The 23,738-nt window shown below is 36.2% G+C and overlaps 1 protein-coding gene across 4 annotated transcripts; it reads right to left on the reverse strand.

The window, feature by feature from the left end:
• Positions 1 to 414: 414 nt before the first annotated feature.
• Positions 415 to 22,402, reverse strand: LANCL1 (LanC like glutathione S-transferase 1). 4 transcript variants are annotated; one of them, XM_034432347.3, is made up of 10 exons: positions 22,227 to 22,402; positions 21,836 to 21,929; positions 17,845 to 17,962; positions 9,859 to 10,066; positions 7,658 to 7,793; positions 6,518 to 6,664; positions 5,670 to 5,852; positions 3,859 to 4,035; positions 2,653 to 2,725; positions 415 to 1,715 (listed from the first exon to the last, which is right to left on the reverse strand). In XM_034432347.3, exons 2-10 carry the CDS (start codon positions 21,914 to 21,916, stop codon positions 1,639 to 1,641), a joined length of 1,200 nt encoding a protein of 399 aa, XP_034288238.1. In that variant the 5' UTR covers positions 21,917 to 21,929; positions 22,227 to 22,402; the 3' UTR covers positions 415 to 1,638. The 4 variants fall into 4 exon arrangements, with proteins under 4 accessions (XP_034288238.1, XP_034288232.1, XP_034288222.1 ...); XM_034432341.3 differs by lacking the exon at positions 22,227 to 22,402 and adding an exon at positions 22,158 to 22,202; XM_034432331.3 differs by lacking the exon at positions 22,227 to 22,402 and adding an exon at positions 22,119 to 22,202.
• Between the last annotated feature and the right edge of the window lie 1,336 nt (positions 22,403 to 23,738).

Consider the following 23,738-nt stretch of genomic DNA (forward strand, 5'->3'; position numbering starts at 1 on the left):
AGGTAGCAAAATCTAACCAACTTGACTTACCTCAGAAAAACAGAACAGAAGATACACACTTGCTAGTATCTATATGTAAGACATCATATTGCTTATCTAAAAAGGGAATAATGGGATGTATATATACGTTTGTAGGCCTGAACATGGCAATAATAAGCCAGTTTATTGCTGCAAACCCCCCCCCCCCACACTGTATAACTATGTCCATATAGTTATCAAAAATTGAGTTGACTTGGGGGAATCTTTACTTGTGTAGTTCATTTTTAATTTATACAGCACGGTTGTATTCTGATCATTTGTAGAATTTCCTTCCTTTAAAGAGCTATTATATTCTCTCTCTCCCCTCTTTTCCTCTATCTCTCTGTGTATGCATATATATATATTTGATATTTACAAAGAACATAAAATGAGATATTTGTCCAAAACAGCTTTAATTCAATGAACCTTAACAACAAAGCAGACTAGAGTATGTTCCAAAGGCTTCAAACTAATTATTCACATAAACAGAGCTTATACAGTATCTAAAAGTCAAATGAACAGGATACTTTTATTAAGATGATATTCAATGTACTGAATACTGCTGTCTGAAAGTTATGATGACTATCCAGGTAACCGTGTCTTTTTCTCCCCCAGTTCACATTGGAAACTATTGCAGTCTCAAAGTAACTTATGTCACTATAAGATGCAAGAACTACAGAACAGTCCCTTTTAATCATTTGGAGTCAACTACCTCTCTCTTTTGTATGAAATGTGTATTTCAGTATTTGCCTTGCATGATCAGCCAGGTGTTAATTTAACTATGTGAGAGGAATAATTTCAGCCTTTTTTTAAAGTTGAAGTACAGTTTGCATTTTACCTTAACTCAAGCTTAATACTAGGCTACTGGTAAATTCTTTTTTTATATAATAAATTTATTAGAGTTTACAAGCTACTGATAATACTAAGTGATACGTGGCCGTTAACAAAAAGATTTCAGACAGGTCCTATGCTATAAGCCACATTGTTCTATCTGTCAGATAAGAATAATGCAACGGTAAATATATCCACACGTATTCACATTCAATTCCTGTTGGAAGTGTGCTATAAAGAGCTTTAAAGCATTCATTGAAGACAGGGATATTTTTCCAAGAGTTATACACTTGGTGACAAGTTCTGATAAAGACAGCAGTGCATTTGTTTTAACAACAAACATGCATAGAAATCAGAAGGATATATGTTTGAGAAATGGCTTTGATAAATTCTTGTGTTAGCCATAGCCTTTGCTGTGTTTTGAGAGTCCCAACACAAGGAATATTTCTTGCCATATAATAATTACAAGATCTGTCCTTTAATTACTAAGCAAGGCAAAATAATTGACTGCCAAATATATATTATGCTTTTTATCTTCCAAAAAGCATTAGTTAAGTTGCAGCCCCTTCAGTAAAACAGACAAAACTGTATTATGTGAACCTAGAATGCTTAAAAAAAAGGCTAGTAGTTTTAAAAAGTAGATCAGATACAGAAGAGAATGTAAACATTAATACTCCTCTTACGGTTTGAATTTTCTAGCCAAAAAATGAGAAAATAGCCTACTTAATCTGCCTTTTCCAAAGAACTGAAGAATTTCTTGTCAGTATTTAATATTGGCTGAGAAGGAATTTATAGTTCAAAAGCTGGGAATCTGGCTTTGGTCGGTATCAGAAGATCAGCAAGAAAATATATTGTTCCAGCCATTCCTGTAAAAAACAATAATAACAGACAAACAATAATTATGCTTAAACAGATGCCTGGCCTTCAATTCTCAGAACTATTAGCAAATATCCATAGTAGCTAAAGAAATCTGGGAACTTAAGTTTAGATACCTAGGGCATCTAGGATGGAAGAAGATTGCTTTAGAAGAGCAGACAACATGTATTTTGCAATGATTTATTTATGGTAATAGTGAAATACATAGCAAGCTTCTAGATATAATAAAAATTTCTGAATGAAGAATGAACTGAAAGTGCTGCATAGTGGCTGTTAGATGGAAGGGTGAAACAGGGCAGTTTTTGAATTAATTAATTAATTTCAGATGTGCCATTAACTAGCCAAAAACCTTATGGAGGAAAATTATCTCTCAGTATCTGCAATACTAGGATATACAAAATATTTCCAGTATTATATAAGTGTTGGTGCTAATTATAATATAGTATGATCAATTCCAATATGTTACAGAAGAGGGACATGTTGTATTTTTAATTATTTTTCTTTTTGTCAGTTTGACTTTGAGGTCTTTATGTTTCAGTTTGTCATGGATAAGGAAAAGCCATTTTAGTAAGGCAGACATCCCCACCCCCTAAAAAAAAAAAAAAAAAACACCCAGAGACAACCATTTGTCTGCTCTAATAGAAGCCTCATTTAACCAAGGGCACTTTTATTTGTGTTGGGATAACTATACCAGCATTCTCAACTAATAAATAATCCCTACACATCTGGAGGGCAACAGATGCAGGAAACTACAAACAGAAATATAACCTTGAGCTGCAAATAATTTGATTTGATCCACATGAATGCCATTATTAGCTTATGCAGAAATTTGAGTGTATGAGACCATTTTTCAGTTATCCAATCCCAATTGTTACTATCGATCAGTCAAAAACATTTTGAAGAGAGGAAAAGTGAAGTGACTATTACCTTCAAAAAGGGAAAAAGGAGTATCTGGTGTCCGACATCCATGTTGCCCGTAACTTAAACACCATTCTGCAAACTATAATAATAATAATAATAATAATAATAATAATAATAATAATAATAATAATAATAATAATAATAATACACTTTTATCTAGTATAAGTAATTTTTTGTAGGAATAATTTCTTACAGTCTTCATTAATTTTATGCACAAGATATGTCTCAAGATATGCTAATACTGAAAATCAATCCTGGACATAGAGAATATTTTAAGAGATTTACCTGCTACTAACAATATATTTGCAGGTGTTTTGTACAGTAAGTATTTTCTAAGCTCCTTTTGCAAACATTTTAATAGTCACAGTTTAGCTGAAAAAACTCAAAAAATGACTGGTAAAAGAAACTCAGGCTGGGCTTGGGAGGGAATAACCACTTTTTGGCGCAAATCCAAGCCTTCTGAGCCAAAAGCCGAATAGAAGCACACATATGGGGCAAGAAAGTTTAGGATAGGCAGATTAGACAAGAAGGCTGAGGGAATTTTTCACATTCAGGCTCCTAACCCTGACCATTCTTGAGCTTTAAGATGGGTGGACTTCAAGCCTTAGAATTTGGTTGGAGAATTTGGGTATTTAAATTCAATTAACCTAGAATTATTAAGATTGAGAAACACTGTACTAGAGGGTCTCATATCCTCCAGACCAGGTTTTTATTTAAGATTGAAAGGGCTGTAGAAAATAGGGCAAATGGTAAACGTCACCTCTTTCTCCTACAAAGGCATGGAATATTGACAATAAATTTCAATTACCACCACCACCACCAAAATTCAAAGCCTGTGACTATATAAGGAAAAAGAAAAGAAAAACAGGTAACCTCACTTTAAGTTCTGTGAGTAATAGGGAAATGATAAGATTGACAAAAGTGGCTTCTGTGTAGGAAATTTGCAATATCAACAACTTTCAATGGTAAACTGTACTTTGAATATTTACAAAAGAAAAAAAAAGTAAAAAAGGTAGCAGTTCAGAAGTTCTGCAGATCTGAATCCCAAGCAATTTGTTACCTTTTTTCCCAACAGTTTGAGGTTTTTTTAAAAAAAAAAATCCAGAAAAAATAAGAATAAGACAGTCCATTTTCCAGCCTTTCAAGGCAGATAATCGAAGTTGTGTCTGCAGGCCAAGCTAGACATCTTGTCCCATATAAACATGTGCTCACCTTGCAAGCTCTGTAGAGATATTTCATGTCTTGAGTAAGGTTGTACAGTGCCAGGAAGGCATATGCGTTGCCTGCGGTACCATGGCACAGCCCGTATCCTTTCTTCAGCAACCCCCAATGCCATATCACATCAGCACATTGCAAGGCATCACTGAAATATTTCTGTTCCCCAAACATCTGAAAAAACAAGCAGCATTTTGTTCTCTTATTATTGGAACAAGAACAGAAAGCGTGGGAAACACTGAAAAATATGATCATAAAAGCCCAGTCAAACACTGAAAAAGAAAAACAAGAAATCCAAGAAGAAACCAGTATGATTGCACAAAGATCTCTCTCATAAACTGAAAGATAAAACGGATAATTACAAAAAATGGTAAGAGGGACACATAACTAAGACAGAATATCAACAAATAGCCCGAATCGGCAAAGATGAAGTCAGAAAAGCAAAGGCTCAGAATGAACAAAGACATGAAAGAAACAAAGAATGAAAAAAGTCAAAGATAATAAAACAAAAATCTTTCAACATATAGTGTAAATAACAAGAAAAAAAGCCAAAGAAACAGTCGGTCCATTAAAGAGAGAAGATGGCAAGGAAGTAATTGGCAGTAGAGAGAAAGCAGAGCTGCTTAATTCATTCTTGCATCAGCCTTCTCACAAAAAGAAACTATAGCCAACCTACCAAAATCATAACTGTAAAAGGCAGACTAGAAATAAAAATTAAAATAAGCAATAAAATGGTAAGAGAACACCCGTCTGACCTTGATGAATATAAATCACCAGGACCTGATGAATTACATCCTAGAGTTCTGAAGGAGCTGGCAGATGTTATCTCAAAACCACTGTATAATATCTTTAAAAAAAATATTGGAGCACCGGGGAACTACCAGAGGAAAACCACAAAAAAACAAAAACAAAAAAACCCAGATCCAGGAAACTAGAGACCAATCAGTCTAACGTCAACACCTGGGAAGATAATGGAAAGGATAATCAAAAAACAGATCTGTGAACATTTAGAAACAAAGTTATAACTAGTAGCCAGCACGGGTTTGTTAAAAACAGATCATGCCAAACGTGAAGTATTAATACCGCTTTATAAAGCCTTAGTAAGACCACGCTTGGAATACTGCATCCAGTTTTGGTCAACACATTACAAAAAAGATGTCGAGACTTTGGAAATGTGCAAAGAGCAACCAAGGTGATTAAAGGCCTGGAGACTAAAACATATGAAGAACGGTTGCAGGATTTGGGTTTGGCTAGTCTGGAGAAAAGAATGATAGGGGGGACATGATAGCAGAATTTCTGTATTTGAGAGGCTGTTACAAAAAGGAGGGGGTCAATTTATTTTCTATAGCACCAAAGGGCAGGGCAAGAAACAATGGATGGAAACTAATCAAGGAGAGAAGCAACCTGGAATTAAGGAGAAACTTCCTAACAGTCAGGACAATTAACCAGTGGAACAACTTGCCTTCAGAAGTTGTGGGTGCCATCATTGGAGGTTTTAAGAAGAGACTGCACAGCCACTTGTCTGAAATAGTATAGGATCTCCTGCTTGAGTAGGGGGCTGTACTAGAAGACCTTCAAGGTCCCTTTCAGCTCTATTCTGATTCTTCTGACTTTGTCATTTTCCTTGAAAAGATCTCGAGCAATAAATGGAAGCAATGTCACTACCAGCTGTCACTATTACACAACAGTAAGACCACCAAAATGTATGGCAGGGACATATAATATCCATTTTAGTTAGAACAGAAATATTAAACAATCAGACAGGAAGGGATAAAATCTTGTTTGGTTGTCTAACTGTTACTACCTACCTTATAGGCCTGAAGGAGCATGTAGATAACACCGGGTGCACCATGACACCAATGGACCAACAAATCTCTGTTGTCTCCGATGCAGGGGGGGTAATTGCCAGAGACAAACTTTAACTGGCAGATGTAATCCACACTTGGCTTGACCATGTTATGCAACTTTGCTTGACTCACACCAAGACCAGGCTGAAATAAGAAAATACACATGATCTTAAATCAGCCATAAGATGCTACTTCATCTGGGTTTTAAAGCATGGCTTTAAAAATATAAAAGATGCAACTGCCCCTAAATTGTCTGACTCTGGAGGGGACTATAAAATATTCCAAACATTAAATATAAGATATGCATGCCCATGTTCTCAATACCTAATAACAAATTAAAGTGACAATTTTATTAAAAAGTAATATCATAACTCAAAAGAGTACTATCAAGTCATATTAAAAGCAGAAGAAAAAGATATTATAATTTACTAATTATCTGAAGAAGCTAGCAGAAGGAGAATCAAAGCAAGGTGATCTGACCATGATGGCCTTTTTATTTTCTCATATTTTAACCTAAAAAGGTTTCAATTAAACTATTGAGTTTATTACACTGGTCTTATGTTTCATGTATTGCTATTTAAAACTTTAAAATAACCTAGCTATAGTTTTAGCTTATGGTTGTAACGATTTTGTACATAGGATATAAATGTCTGTGGAAAAAGAATATTTGCCCCATTTGGAAACTCAGAGTTTCATTTTACAATTTGTGCCACATTAATGATAATGGAATCTCTGGCCATATCTAAGCCATACATGAATGGCTGTACTCTTCTAAACAGACCTTTTTCTTACTGCAGAGTGCCTCTCACCTGCAACAAGTAGTAATAAATTCCTGCTAGACCATGGGCTGCTCCTACATAATACTCCTGGTACCACTCATACATGAGTGGGCTCTTAGCTGTGAAGTTCCGCTTCTGTGCCAAATTCTCACCAGATGCAATAACTGCCTCACAAACCTACAGGAAAAATCAGAAATAATAATGGCTGTGCTTCAAATTTATAGCTGGCATAAATAAAAGGGGATGACAATAATCTATTTTAGGTATTTTATATAGCAGGGTGGACTTGAACTTTTAAATATTCCAGTATTCCTCCATCAAGTTTGCTAAGAAACTGCCTCACAGGAGTCTCACAGATAAAATGATTATATAATCTACATCTCTAATCTGTTCACAGCCAAGTGGGATTTGAATATATATATTTCTTAATTTACAATTATTATGCTAATTGATAAGGAACAGTGCTGTTTTTTTTAATAAATGAGAGAACAGATATGGGCAACAATATTTCCAGGCAAACCCCCCCCTCCTTAAAAAAAAGAAAAGAAAAAAATTGGGACTTTCCAAATCTCATGAGATTTCACAATTATACTCTTCAAATCTTGAGGAATTTACCAAACATGTGAGATCTGGAAATCTTATGAAATGTTGGCCAATTTGTTTTTTTTAAATAGGGTTAGCAAACATTAGAAGGCTGCATTATTAACCATAGAAAGAGTTTATAGATACAGGTAGTTCTTTACTTAAAACCATTTGTTTAGTGACTGTTCAAAGTTACAACGGCATTGAAAAAAGTGCCTTATGATCATTTTTCACACTTATGACTGCTGCAGAATCTCCATGGTCACATGATCAAAATTCAGATGCTTGGCAACTGGCATGTATTTATGATGGTTGCAGTGTCTCAGCGTCCTGTGATCACTTTTTGCAACTTCTGACTAGCAAAGTCAATGGGGAAGCCAAATTCACTTAACAACCATGTTACTAACTTAGCAACCACTTTGATTTATTTAACAACTGAAGCAAGAAAGGTTGTAAAATGGGGCAAAACTGACTTAACAACTGTCTCGCACAGCAATGCAAGTTTTGGGGTCATTGTGGTCATAAGTCAAGGACTACCTGTATTTGAATAGCTCAGGATACCAAAAAAAAAAAAAAAGGATAGAATACCTGTTGGATGTGATCTTGAGAGATCTTTTCCTCTCCAAAATGTTTGTTCACAAACAGCAGAGCGGATAAATACCCCATACGTCCATAAAGCATTTCATCAGGGATTCGTGGATCTGGTTTGGGCAGATGCAATAAGCTTGGAGGGGAAAAAAGGTCTATTAGACTTTATAATTCAATGGCAAGGAAAGTTCCCCCCACCTCCAATTTGAGAAGGCTTTCTAAGCATGTTTAAATTGTGCTATAGTTTATTTTACTGTGATGTTACATTACATTGCATTACATGTAGTCTTCAACATACGACCACAATTGAGTCAAAAATTTCTATTGCTGAGACATTTGTTAAGAGAGTTTTGCCCCATTTTACAACCTTTCTTGCCATAGTTGGTAAGTGAATCGCTGCACTTATTAAATTAGTAACATGGTTGTTAAGTGAATCTGGATTCCCCATTAACTGCTTGTGAGAAGGTTGCAAAGGGTGATCACCTGACCCCAGGACACTGCAACAGTCATAAATGTGAGTCAGGTACCAAGCAACTGAATTTTGATGACATGGCCATGGGGATGCTTAATGATTGTAAGTGTGAAAAATGATCATGTCACCTTTTTCAGTGATGTTGTATCTTTAAACGGTCACTAAATGAACTGTTGTAAATTGAGGATTACCTGTACATTACATTATTCTTATTTAGCTCTCTTCATATATAGACAGACAGACAGACAGACAGACAGACAGACACACACACACACACACACTATTTTCCATCAAAATCACTGGCGGGGGTGAGGGGGGGTTTCACGTTACAATCACTCTGTGATTTTGAACTTTTTGTTATTAATTTTTTCTTGATTACATTTTTTCTTCACAGTACATTTAATATCTTTTTCAACCTTATTTTCTGCAACATTCTGCAACTTCTTTTACTTATTAAGCATTCATTTTCATAATTCCCATATTCACTGACTGGTTGAATTTATACGTTTCTATGGTCAGGATAAATTCTCAGTAGTTTTCAATATAACAACACAACATGTAAGGAAAATATAGAGAATTAGGCATACTTTGAATGGTATCTATACAAACAAACTCAAGATTGTTATTTAAGTTTTTTTAAAGTCAGTTTTTAAGCAAATATTAAATATTTGGTTAATATTTGGTATTTAGAGCTCCTCAGCCTTCAAGGACAATTATTTTACAATTTCATGCTTTATTCCAATAATACCATTAGAGGGCACTATGTGATTACACTGAATTCTTATTCTGAGAACACAAGTTAAGTGTGGAAGAAACAAAAGAAAGATTTCCCAAACGAAACAAAGAATAGAACTGCATTTAAATAAATACTGTTCTGATGGAGAATATGTGTCTTTCTCCAGTTCTGTTTATAATAAGCCAGAGTCATATGAGACTACGCAAGCTGCCTAAATATACTTCCAGAATTTGTGACAACAGAGAAGGGGGATAACCTGGAATCCTTATCTTTTGAAGAGAGGACGGGAGGGAAGGAGAAGAGAGGAAGTCCAACACAAAGTGACAGGGTATGAGGTGCAGGCAGGTACAGCATACACTGAAGAGCATAACTACATAGCTAGCATTGTGTATAAACATTTGCAGAATCTATGGGCTAGACTTAGACCCTCCATAGTCCAGATGGGAGATTCCACAGAAAGTGGTGGAGAATAAGAGGACTAAGGTCCTGTGGGACTGATCCAGACTGATTGGCAGGTACTAACCAATAAACCAACACTGTGGTTCTAGACAAGGACCAGAAGACAGTGGTGATGTTAGATGTAGCAGTTCCAAGTGACAGCAACATCAGGAAGGAGTAGGAGAAGCTGGAGAAATAACAGGGCCTGAAGAAGGAACTAGAGAGTATGTGGAAAGTAAAGGCCAGTAGGGCTGGAAACACTCAGGCCTGTAACTCCTAAGCTGGAAGAGTGGCACCAATAGATCTCAGAAACATAAGAGCTGGTGTCAAAATTAATCATTCTATAAATGAATATACTTCCCTTCCTAAATATTACAATTTAGTTAAGAGTGACAGCTTTAGTCATCATCCTATTATGTCTGAAATAATAGATGTTGAACTCCAAAGATCAACCTTCTGTTGGAAACAGCTTTCCCTCCTCATAAGTAAGGCAATATATATCATGGAGAGTTTAAGGTGTCACTGAGCATTTACTCAAATATTTTGAGACATTACCGAGCAATACAATCTTCTGCTTGCTTGTCATTGTGTAGTTTATGATATACAACTGCAGCCACGGCCAAAGGTCCAGCATCACCACATAAGAAAGTGATTGATCGCTTTGTCAAGCAACTAAGACTCTTCTTTATATATTCTTGAGCCATCTGAAGATAGGATGGGTCTCCATATATCTCATGTAGATGAAAATATAGCAAAGCAATGCCTGAAAAAGGAATTACAAATTACACTATTATTATTATTTAACCATTAACAACTAATAATAATTTCATTTCATTCATTACAATTGCCTTGACTTACGATGGCAATTGGAACTAGAATTTTGGTCATAAGTTTTGATGGTCATATGTCAAGGTACCCACAAGGTCAGACCTGATATTACGACCATTTTTACAACGTTAAGCAAACCTTCTGTTAAGCAAATCACATGGTCTTAAGTCTAAATCCATGCTCCTGAATTCATGGGGGCTTTTTACCAAAAAAACCCAGCAAAAAACAGCCAACCTAATCATGTGACTATGATGCTATAATCAGTCATACATGAACTGGTTGTCAAGTGCCCAAAATATAATCATGTGACTCTGCAGGAGGGGAATGGTAAAATTTATGATGGCTAGAAGTGATTTACAGGTCGTAAAGCACCTTTTCCAATGCCACTGTTAACTCTGAAAAATAATTAAACGGCGGTCATAAGCCAAAGACTATCTATAAAATTATATTGTCTATTAAGACAAAGCTTTTTTAATTGCACAGTAATACAAAATCATGTAATTACAGTACTAGTATTTTTATGATAATCCTAAACCGTAAAATCATTCTGAAAATAAGAAAATACATTAAAGTTACATTAAATGTATTATCTGAAGTCTAACCATAAATATCCATTATCATACATTTGAAAGATAATTTCTAAGTAATTTTGGGTTAATACTCTTAGAAATGGACGAACAGTCTGTATTCCTGACAGTCATGACAGGAACTTATACTTGATGCATTTTCATCTCAGATGCTGATGCCATTAATAGATATAACTTTTAAACCTAAAATTTTAATGCCCTAGACAACTTTGATCACATCACATTTCTAAGTCCATTCATCAACTGCAGAAGGACCCAGGGATATATAAGATCAATACAGTCGATGAGAAGTAGTATAATGCAAAAACAAAACAAAACAGAAAACAACCAAACCCTAAACTATGTATGACTAAGAAAAAAAAAAAGAGGAATGTGCCTGTGCCCCCACTTGGGAAATATCAATTAAAGGACTTCACACAGAAATAAGGAAGTGCCTCTTTTTATTAAAAAAAATAAATCCATATTCCAGTTTAACAATAACAGCAGCAAAAAATCATTATTCAGAATTTCTAAGTTTGTGTCAGTGAGAGTTTGAATATTTGATGCGTAACACAAGATATGTCAAAAGGTGATGAGTTTGTTTTATAATTCTTACATTTCCAGTATCATGATTTAGTTATGTCAACTAATTTTAGAGGCCAAAATAAATCTAGATTCATATCCAAATACTGACAAAGACTTGGAGACTTTGGAATAATGGCCTTCTTTCACTGTAGCCAAAATGCAACGATAATCATTTATCGGAAAAAACAGTAACAGAATCAAGAATGATCAGCAGGAAATAAGAATTATAAACCTAGCAAGCCATAAAATGCCAAGATCAAAAACAGGACAGTGATTTACTGAAAAGAGGACATTAGAAAATGGGGATTATTGCCAGTAAAGAGGGGAAGTTGGTAAAAATATTAAGTACAAATGGAAACATTATTAATGTTGGTCTGAAGTCTTCAAGGAAACAGTATGAATTCTAGAGGTATGACAGAAATAACACTGTAGGAAAGAGTGACACATGGTAGTTCCAGATTTTTCATTTTTTTGATTTATAGTGTACTTTCAAACTCATTAACCATTGCTAAGAGAATGCAGACCTCTGTATTTTAGCTTATATTAAAAAAATAAAAAATAAAGAGAAAGAAGAGCTACTTGCAAAATTACTTTCTCTTGCTCATCGGATATTTTTAAATTTAGATCATTTTCTCATTCTGCATAGGTAATCTCCCAAGCGTCATACTACAGCCAATTCAATTATGCATGAATATTAAGGACAAATCTCCATTTTCTGCTGAAGTTAATAACCTTGTCCACTCTCTAGGCAGTTTCTGTGTTAGTACTATCAATGAAGACCGTGAAAAAGTATTTTATTTTAAGTCTCATCTGCAATGCTATTTACCTGAAACTATTTTTAAGAAGAAAATGTCTTATTCTGGATATCACCATATTTCTATGAGCTAATTAAGTCACAGCACAGTATCAAAATTTTAACGGCAGCATGGAATAAGCCATGTTTCCACATTTCAATTTGTATGATATGGAGTTTGCAGACTTTAGGGTTAGATGTCACTTTTGGTTGAAGTTTGCAGATGAAATAAAAAATGGGCTGAAATAGAAAACTAGGTAAGAAAAATGTATTATATAGGCCTGTGAGAATAACTGATACTCCAATACTCAAAACCTAGCAGTATCCAGATTTTTGCTTTTTCTGAATCTGAAAGTAAAAACTGTTGCCTTTTCTTTCAGAATCCTAAGAATTTACATCTTTTAATTTTTAAAGAAAGGCTGAGATGTTTATGATACTGCAGAAGGTACTGAATGTTTCATGACAGTTAAACCACTATGGTTACAATCAAATCTTACTCTCATTATTTTAACTGCCTCTAATGGTTCTAGTATGACACTATGTATTTCTTTAATAGTCCCCCCCCCAATCTTATCTATAAAAAATTGTTTTTTTTCTTGAGCAGCTAATTTCTCTTGAATTGGTACAGTACAATGTAGCCGTTTATACTGCTCCCCCATCATAATTGGTTAACAAATGATCCAAAGAACCCTTTCTTGTGCATTTGTTTACAGAGAGCTTATACCAAATGAAGAAAGCACAAGAGGTATACACAAATTTACAGTATATATTTTGCCAAAAGAGGAACTAATAAAAATATCCACTAAAAACCACTGAAGATACAAATAGGAATTGCTTTCTACAGTTCTTGGAGTTGGCAATATAGAAGAAACCAGTTTATATGTAGATATTTAAATTTCTACCCCGAAGCATACATTTAATTTATTGGTTTTTAGATAAAAAGTAGAGATAGAAACTGACCACAATTTTGTTCATGGCTCAATTTAGAAGGCAGATAACTGCCATGGAACCAAACTGTAATCAGAACTTAAGTTTCTGGTTCTGTTTTCCTGACAGGAAATAATTTAAAAACTATAATTTAAAAAATGGGATACAATTTGCAGAGGGAGTACATGCTTCTAAAAGAATAACTTTTTTTTAAATCTGATTTTTTTAGAAGTCCTTTTTATAAAATTTTGGAACTAACAAAACTATGCTTGCTGGCATAGTGACAGGGGGAACAAGCGAAGTTAACACCAAAGAGGCTATATTATTACTGTATCAAGGTAAAACCTGGCTGATCTGCACAGATCATGTTCCAGCCTTTTCTGTCTGTTGGCAGAGAGTTCTATCCATTTAAAATTCTCTCTATAGAATTCTAGCATGACATGTCTTCAAGCTTTCGTTGATTCTACAGAACTACCCATTTAACAAAGCTGCCTGCTTGGTTAGTTAAACAGATGGAAACAAAGCCCTATACTGCTGACACTGCAACTCTGCTAGGCCTCTAGCATAGGGGTAGAACTTTCAAAGATAAAAGACAGGGATAGGATTTTAAGGGGAAAGGAAGGCAACAGAGGAGGGCTATAAAATAGGTAAGGCCATACCACCTCTGGGCAGGCCAAGATTTGGGAAAACCTTTGGGAAGTTTCTTGCTTAAAAAAAATCTATATTGATATGGTTTGATACATTACAGTTTTCATCAGTCCTCAATGTCAAAATGGAGGGAAACACACTGGTCATTTTCAGCAATCATAATCAGAGAACATTCCAAGGGCTATAAAATGAAAGTCTGCAGGTTGCCCACCCAACCTATGATGAGGAAAAAAGAGCACCTTTTTAATACAGATGCCTACTGCTTGGTAACAATAAGATGGGAGGAAATGTAGAGTTAAATTTGCTGTTTAACCGCAGTTCCAGCATATGTCTAAATGGCATCAGCCTCTACAACAGTTGAACTGTGACAGAAAGGATTGGGGATGGTCTCTCTCAGTATTATTTATTAGAAAAGTAACTTAGCGTATAAGTGTTGATTGTTTTCAGATTGCCACAGAATTAACTACATGAAAAGATACTCAACAAGCCTTTCTTATAGAGGCAATTAAGAAAGAACACTTATTTTGGTCCAATTCATTTCTTGTAACCTGAAATCATACTGAATACCTTAGTAAATCCAGAATCTTGGAAGGCATTGGGTATAAAAAAGTGAAGGAGAATACATCTTATGGTAACAACACATTTCACTTCATTGGAAATGGCCAGGTTTGCAAAGAAAAATCTGTAAGCAGAAAATAAATTTGACTGGTGGGACCTAGGAAGAAGGCCTTTTTTGCTGCTTCCCCTGCATCGTGTAACATCTTGCCCTTAGAGGTGAGGAAAGCCCTCAATCTCTTGGCCTTCCACAAAGGCGTCAAAACCTGCTTGCATGGGGGGGTCACATTATTTTGATTCTAATGTTTAATTTCATTGATTAAATTGTATACTGCCCTGAGACCCTCTTTGAGAGAGATAGATGGTTAAGATGTATGAAATATAAATAAATAAATGAGACAGAAGCACTGAGATTCTAAAATTAGATTATAAAAGCCCCATCTACTACAATACCATTAAGAATAAAAAAAGAGACCATAGACAAAACCAGCGTTGCTTCATAGAACCCTTTAACTCCTCTTTGTGGCAGCCTCTCAAATACTGGAATACTGCTATCATGTCTCATCTAGTCCTTCTTTTCTCTAGACTAGTCAAACCTAAATCCTGCAACCGTTCTGCATATGTTTTAATCTCCATATCTTTTATCATCTTAGTTGATCTTTTGTGCACTTTTTCCAAAGTCTCAACATCTCTTTTATAATGTGGTGACCAACACTGGATGCAGTATTATAGATGTGGTCTTATTAAGGCTTGTTCCTTTGGTTTTAATAAAGATTTCTTTCAATATATAAAAAAACCAAGAAAAAAGTCAAGTAAACAATTGATCCACTTATGGGAGAAGACAGCAAGGAGGTGATAGATGGCAGGAAAAATGTAACAGCTTAATTCATTCTTTCCATCTATCTTTATGCAAAAGGAAAAAATAATCCAACCTATCAAAAGCAGTACTGTGGGAGACACAATAGGAATACAAGTCAAAATAGGTGTGAATTAGTCTTCCAATATTTGAGGGGCTGTCAGAGAAGAGGGGGCCAACCTATTCTCAAAAGCACCTGAAGGCAGGACAAGGAACAATAGGTGGAAGATTAAAGAGAGATCCAACGTAGAAATATAGAGAAATTTCCTTAAAGTGAGAACAATTAATCAGTGGAACAATTTGCCTCTAAAAGTTGTGGGGGCTCCATCAATGGAGGTTTTCAAGAGATTGGGCAACCATTTTTCCTGAATTACACAGGGTTTCCTGCTTGAGAAGTGGTTGGACTACAGGACCTCCAAGGTCCCTTCCAACCCTGTTATTCTATGAGACAATTCTACCCTTAACACAAATCATTTAAGATTTTGTATGCCATGTTTATGGCATATATCATATATGACAAAACATGTATCGTGTATATGACATGTTGTGTATGCTAGATTTTGTATGTCAAAACAAATACTGTAATAAATTCCTCCATTTCATCAGCTGTATTCAAGAAACTCAAATTCTGCTTTAAAAAAAGCCCCCTTACTCAACCCTTACTCAACAAATGTAGATTGTTATTTGCATAAACTTCTCTAATTCATTTTAAATTAAACATTATGATTTATTGATTAGCTTTACAAACTAATTAAAAGTATGATTGATTAAGAAGAGAATGCGCCCCCTACTCATGATCTGAGCAGACATTTTTAGAAACTTGATTTTCAATAAAAGTACTTGCAAATGCTTCCTCCCACCCTCTCTATATAGGCTTGTTTAGAGTGGAAATTTAGAGGTATTGTCTATGATCTCTTTAATCAAGCAATAATCAAAATTCACGTTTTATTAGCACTACGAGTACAAAATATTGTTGAAACGAACTATGCATGGGCACATATGAATGTGAGAATCCAAAATAGTATTATAGTATTTTCTACAATATAAAGTTTCTCAGAATATCCCCATTACCCAACAGTAATCTGTACTGCTAGTAAGAATGTGGGACCAATCATCACTGAAACTATGCAAAGGGGTGAATGAGGTTTAAACATTACTCCTTGCTCGCATGGTTTACAAAATGTTCCTACCTCTAATCAAGTACTTTAGAAAAAAGGAAAAAATAGAATTGACAATTGAGTATTTATTTAAGACTTTGCCAAAGCTAATACTTAAAATGTAATGTTTCATTGAAGTATTAATCATTTAAGAAGTGTGTGCCCTAAGGGAAAAATGTACCATTGAAGCTATTTTAAACACTCAGCTTAAAAGCCTAAGGAGGTTTCACTGAATGAAGAATATCCTAGAAAGTAAAGATTGCAAAATTATTGAGCCTTTATGTTCCTTAATGTCTATGGCAGTGCTTCTCAATCCTGGCAATTTTTAAGATACGTGGATTTCAACTCACAGAATTACCCAGCTAGCCTGCTGGTCTAAGGAAATGCCCATGCCACCAACAGACTGAAACCAAAGTTGTGCCACCAACTCAGAACATGAGAACTGAGAATGTTTTTGTCTGAGAAGAAGACATAAAGAGAAGGACAGTAGCCTAAAAGAGAAAGAACTTAATGTATTGAACTGAGTCAAATATTATTGCAAAGTGGTATACATTAAAATGAAAATCAACTAAAACAGCTTCACGGCTCAATAAAAACACAAACCATTAGACATATACATCCATGCTGGAGCTCCGAAATGCTTCCAATGCGTGAGGGAGCAGCCTGGTCTTCATGATCTAGTGAAAGGCCTAGGGACTGTTATTACAGGGGGAGGCTGTCAGGGGGGCAGTCAAGGCTGTCCCCCTGACAATGAAGGCATATTTCCAGGGACCTGCTAAATGGCATTATTTTATTGATGGTACCAGGAGCATACACACTGCTAGATCTGGTGGGGCAGGCAGAAACCACTGGAGAGAGGCAATCCTTGGTCTCATGCCTGTGGGGCTTTAAAGTGATCTTGAATTGCATCCAGAAGCGTACTGTGAACCATTGCAGGTCATATAGCTATTATGTGAATCAAGTGACAAGATTGTACAGTACAGGGTTTCGTTTTTCTAAAACTCAAGCCCACAAAAGTTTATTCATTAATCATGGTTAAATGTGATGTGTGCAAACACACTAATATATTTCAAAAGAATAGTGTGAAACTGGCTTATCAAAAAACAAAGTAACAGTAAACTAGATTAGAATTCCAGTATAACAGCAGAGACATTTCTGATAAGGCAAAAAGGTTGGCAACCATTATCTATCAGCTGCAACAACAACAAAAAGAGGAAACCCCCAGGGGTGGGTTCTACTTACCTTTACTACTGGTATGCATCGCTATCACCTATGATGATGTTTGGGTCAGTAGGTGGAGCCTCCCGCTGGTTTTACTCCCGGTACTTGCGAACCGGTCCAAACTGGGGGCAACCCACCAGTGGACCCACCCCCCTTTTTTTTATTTTTCTGTCCAAAACATTACTATCACATTCAGGAATACTTTGGAAATTCAGGAGATAATCCACCCTGAAAAAAACCCCAGATAGCTTACAAATCCTTGATAAATAATATTTGCAGGATTCCCCAAGTGTTTCCTTCTTCGAGACAAATTCAATCCCAGCAGTATAAGACCGCATGTCCTCCAGCCATTCCAGTTTAAAACATACTATTTAACATTCACATTTTGCAGCTCTTCCATCCTACCTGCCCAGCCAGTGTAACAAGTACAGTCCCTGGGGTCAGCAGATTTCAGACCTCTTTCCATCTGTTGGAGAAGCTCCTTGATTTTATTATTCACATGCTGACTGAATTCAGGAGTGAGCTGTAGATGTTAATAAAAACACAGTGGTTATATCTCAGCAGACAAGATGTGCCAAACTAAGTACTTTGAAGTGCTCTATACTTTTAAGAGAACCACCTTTTTAAAAGTATAAAGGAAATAAACAGCTGCCAGACTGGAAGGAGTAATTTAAAAAGGGAAATTAGAATCCAAATTCATTTTTTATAGAAAACCCTATTACTTCAGCCACACTTCTTCCAAGTAACTATTAATTAAGAATTTAACCTTAAATATTTAAAACTGTATTTCTCTCCCCTAGTGATACATTGGCTATCCATGCCTATTACCTTGAGGTTATAGCCAGTACTGTACTTTCCCCTGAGGGGACCTTGAAGGCTACTCAAATTTTTAAGAGTAGATTCTGCTAGATGATTGCCATTAGATAAATAGGACAGAAATAGCATCGTACAATATTACTTGACAGTCTGCGCTGACTCACCATAATTCTACCGCATGGAAGCTTTTGTACAGGGCACTATAGATTAACCAACATTTGCTGTGGTAAGCATAAAAAGCTTGAAGGAGATATCCATTTCTTAAAGCAGTCAAATATTTGACTGCTTTAGCCTAAAAACTAAGCCTAAAAACCCTTTCAGATTTGAAACTTTGTGATGAACACTGGCATTATATAGAAATACATACATAATGTAAAGGTTGAAAGGGAAGGGGAAATTACGCAGGAGTCCATTACTACAGGAGATCAATGACACAGAGATCCATCCTGTTTAAAGATCTTCAGCAAAAGAGAGCCCAAGGTAGTTTGTTCCATTGTTGAACTATGACTATCAAGAAATTTTACCTCATATAGAACCGAATTCCACCTCCTTATAAACCCATTATTTCTTGACCTGTACTCTGGTACAACTCTGAAGACTTCTGTCATCCATCATTTCTACTTATGTTCATGCAGCCTAGGACTGCAATTATTTATAGCTGCATCCCATTGTTGGTTCATATAGAGCTTGCGATCATCAAAGCAGCCAGAACTTTTTTGTTTGTACTTCCACCCAGCATTTTCCTCCCACCATTTGAAAGTCCATAACCAAATATAGGACTTTGCATTTATCCTTGCTGAAATTCATTCATGTGGTTTTTATACACTGTCAAAATCCCTCTGAGCCGAGACTGTCCTCCAAGGTATCTGCTACCTCCCTATGTTGTCTGCATATTTGCTAATTATATTTTGTAACCCTCATCCAAATAATGAATATATTGACTAGCCGGGGGCTAGAACTGAACCCTACAGTACATCACTTGACACTTCCAGTTGGGCACCAAATCACTACATACTCATTGGGGGCCATTGTTTAAGATGCTCTGTCTCCATTTACAGATAACATAATCCAGTCCACACTGCCTTTACCACAAAAATATCTTGGGAGCTTGGGCTTTGGTATATAATAAATTGCACTAATACAATTCATGTTGAAACAAGCCCTTATAGATTAAGCAAGCCTGCATTAGCTAGTTAGGAGCATTCATATTTATTCTTCTCTGCTTATTTTGCCTTGTTAACAAAGCTTGAGGAGGAATTACTTTTAATATTCTAAAGACCATACCAGAGAGTCAATCCTTCTCTGCTTTGCTTGAAGCATTACTTCTTCTTCAATCTGATTTATATGTTCATTTCTGTTACTGGAACCATACTGGATGAAAAATGCTTGAAACTCTCCACCCCAACTCTTGAACCACATCCCTTTCATTATTTACATGGATATAAATAAATATAGTTACCCTGTGACAAGGAGAACACTAGTTATGCCTTATGCAAAGAAGTCCAATTATATCTAAATATGATAGGCCACTTTACATTCCAGTTGACTAAAACAAGCATTAAGATTTTTTTTTCTGTTTTATTTTGTTAACTTCCAAGAATTGGTTATCCTAACGTAACATCTGTTAATTCCCCTACAGAAACATTTAAATTGTTTTTCAGAAAATGCACAAGCATCATAAAAATGTTGACAGTAGGAAATAAATAGGTTCTGGTGAAATTTCTTCAGACCAGTCTGTAAAGCACAGAAAGGCTTAAGATCATAAGCACTGTTGCTGTATCAGTTAGCTTTGTTGCTAGCCCCAACTGTGGTTGCTAAATGAAGGCCATCCATACAGAGCTAAAACCAAATGCAACACAACTGATACATGTGCTTATAACTGATGTTTATTTATCCTGAAAAAGAATACATTTTTATAAAGTGTTAGGTATATAAAATCATTACAAAATACAATAAGTGGAACCATTTAATCAGTAAATATACACATCCATATATAATAGCCAATATTCATACAAGGAAGACTTGGGTAAAGATTCATCTCTAGGAGGCATCTGAAACAGGTCCTAGCAGTTACTGCCAAAGGGTAATCTACACAATAACATCAACAAAAAAGGATTCTTCTCTTGAATGTTGTGATTCTTTGGAAAGTAAGTGGGAGATACCAAAGTCTTCTCCCAAGTTAGTTAGGCCTTTATAGGTCAATAACAAGATCCTTATCTTGATTTAAAGCTAAGACACAGTCAGTGATGTCTCTTCAGTACTGCTATATAAACTTCATAGCTAGATGCTTCACTCAGCATTTACTGGTTCCTTTAACACTCTTCTGCCTGACATTTTTATGATTTCAGAGATATGATAAACACAATGCTGTTTATAACACACCTGGATTTTTACACTATTTGTGGATAGCACAGCACACATTTCTCCACAGCATAATAAATACTTTATACTCTAGCCAAAAATCTTATTGTGAGCGTGTAGATTATCTTTTGAAAAACTAAAGCTGTTGCCAAGTATCCTGCCTAAGGGTACTGACAGAGTAATTACAATTCAGAGTTCCTGGCTTTCTTAGGGATATTCTCATGACACACCCTTCTCTAAAGATGTCAGTTGCATTCAGTGAGCAGCAGCCGCAAAAATATATTTTAATCCATGTTTCATAATCAAGACAATCTCAATATTTAGAAGGTTTCCTTAATTGGGATTTGAAAGAAATAATATGGTTCTGAATCTATGCTTTCCATGTACAAATGTATGAGAGTGAATCTTCCGTTTCTTCATAGTCATAGGAGATGCACTTAAGAAAAAGAATTTCACTATTCTGCTCTCAATCAATTTAACACAATTAAAGTAATTCTGTCTTTACCTCACAAATGGCATGACCTATTAATGTAGCTAAGTCAATGAGCACCCTTTTTAAAAGTTTTTCCGTAATTTCCATCACCACTCAAGTCATTAAAGAATATTATGGAACTGTGTTTCCGCACTACAGTAGGTGACACTAAGATTTATCTTCATTTATAGAAAACATATTTAAACTTAACCCACAACATTACCTGATTTTTTTGGGGGGGGGAGATGTCTTTACAGTTTTTCCTTAAAAACACTGAGAATGTCCACCTGCCATGTACGCCCCCCCCCCAAACACTCTCAGGATGCTGTACAAGGATGGGCATTACATAAGCAGAAACCAAGCAATGCTGTAGAATAATGCATATAATTTTGAAAAGAAAAATAATGGATTTCTATTTTTAACTAGAAGTTGTATGAGAATCAACTAGGAATATTTTTAAATGCTTCTTTTTGACAAACTCCGACCTTGAATTCAAAGTAAGATTAACGACCTAGAGACTCTGGCAAACGATGTTTAAAAAGGTCTTTACGAAGGCAAGACTGAAGCAATAAAAATGGCAGCTTATTTACATTTATTATACAGCTTATAGCCGCCAGGCGTTATTAAGAGAAAAAAGCCCTAATGCATCCTTCTTCCCTCGCGGCTGCTAACAAAATACACCCTATCTTTCAGGGAAAGAACCGCTTAAAAGGAGCAGCAAGAAGAAGCCAAAATCCAAGCACTCACCCTCCCTGAAGAATCAAAATATCCTGCGGCCAAGGATTTGTCATAGTCTGCAAAGGGATTCTGGAAAGCCCTCTCAGCCATGGTGGCACCAGGCCTGCCGGGGAAAAAGAAAAAGAGCAACTCACCCACTCGCCACCCACCCAGACTGCTCCTGCCTCAATCGCAAACCGCCGCGGGCATTGCGGAGCAGGAGCAGCGCCCACTGCTGCACCCCTTGCAAATACCGCCCCCGCCCGGCCGCCCACCCACCCCCGAACAGCAGCAGCGGCGGCCGCTGCTCCACCTGCCAGGAGAAGAAAAGGGGGCGGCGGGCGATCCTGACCCTGCGCCCAAACCCAAACGGCAGCACCAGCCCTCCTTCGACTTCCGGCCCACGCCGCCCAATCGGCACCTCGGGCCTCTACTCCACGCCGTCGGTTTCTTAAAGGGGCCGGCACCCTTTCAGTCTGGCGCCCTCGCGAGCTGATGGGGTGACGGCTCCTTTTGCTGCTCCTCGCTGAGCGATTTGGGCAGCGCGCCCCCCCCCTCCGCGTAATGGAGCGCCCCCACCGGATTTCCACGGTTGTCCTTGTTGCAATATTTTCAGGATCAGACTCAATAAATCTAGTAAGAGTTAAGAGTTCAAATATATCTCTCTTTATTTACACAAGGCATTCTATATTCACTGAATATTCACAGATAGAAGCGAGGAAATGGATGCATACAGCTCCTTATATATACAATGGGTGGAGCTAGGTGTGGGAGTGGTGAATTATGAATACATTAAGAAGTGAAGAATAAATTAACCCCTGATACCCCGTTCATATACTATTTACACATTAGAGAATAAGGCATTTATATGTGACAAATCCCCCTCTAAATGCCGATTCGTTAAGCTACACCAATTACATTCAGATTCAGGACAATACAAGACATATAACTTGGAAGTCAAGTACTTATGCTGCTTAGAAGGTAGAGGCTTTGTCAGTATGTCAGCTAATTGTTCTGATGTTTCACAATGTACTGCTCTGATAAATCCATCCTGAGATAATTGCCTCACATGCTTAAATTTTATATCTATATGTCTGGACCTTTGTCCAATGGCGTCAGATCTAGATATTTCAATAGCTGCTTTATTGTCTTCATGCATAACAAAAGGTAAAGCAGGTTTTTTCCAAACATCTGAAATTAAATCATTAAACCATACAAGGTTATTTGCAGCTTTAGATAAACAAACATATTCTGCTTCTGTCGTTGAAGTGGCCACTAATTCTTGTTTGCCAGTGTACCAGTAAACTGGACAATCATTTAAGAGGAATACATAACCGGATGTACTTTTTCTACATGAGGTGTCTCCAGCCCAATCCGCATCTGCGTAACATGTGAGGTTTGGTTCCTTAATATTATTAGGTTCTAACATCAAACAAAAGTCTAATGTATTTTTCAAATATCTTAATATCCTTTTAACAGCTTCCCAATGGTACATTGTTGGTTTGCTGACATGTCTGGATAATAAATTGAGGGGTAAAGCGATATCAGGTCTTGTCCAATTGGAAATATAAAGAAGTGAACCTATGACTGATCTATAAAACGTGTTATCTTTGAATTCAGGGGATGATTCATCAGCATTTCTTAGGAAGTCAGTCTGCATAGGAGTGTCACAAGGCTTGGCATCACTTAGATTACATTTGTTTAAGAGCTCTATGATCTTATCTCTCTGAGTAAGTTTGAATCCTCTTTTAGTCTTATTAATTTGAACACCAAGATACTTATTTACTTTGCCTAAAGATTTCAATGAGAAATGTTCATTTAGCTTAGTTACAAATGTTTCTCTTCTCTCTTTATGTTTACCTATGTATAAAATGTCATCCACATAGATCAATACAAATTCTATATAATCATCACCTTTTTTCACAAAGAAACA

Source organism: Pantherophis guttatus, chromosome 1 (assembly GCF_059756535.1).
Source record: "Pantherophis guttatus breed Tessera chromosome 1, ASM5975653v1, whole genome shotgun sequence".
Classification (NCBI taxonomy): Eukaryota; Metazoa; Chordata; class Lepidosauria; order Squamata; family Colubridae; genus Pantherophis; species Pantherophis guttatus.

Excerpts from the sequence above, each read along its gene's own strand:
- LANCL1 (XM_034432347.3), bottom strand. The coding sequence starts at position 21,916 with ATGGCTGAGAGGGCTTTCCAGAATCCCTTTGCAGACTATGACAAATCC. Across the intron at positions 7,794-9,858 it reads GCAGAAGATTGTATTGCTCG|CTTATTGCATCTGCCCAAAC; the intron begins GTAATGTCTCAA and ends TTCCCCTCCAAG. Across the intron at positions 5,853-6,517 it reads TTTATTACTACTTGTTGCAG|CCTGGTCTTGGTGTGAGTCA; the intron begins GTGAGAGGCACT and ends TTCTTATTTCAG.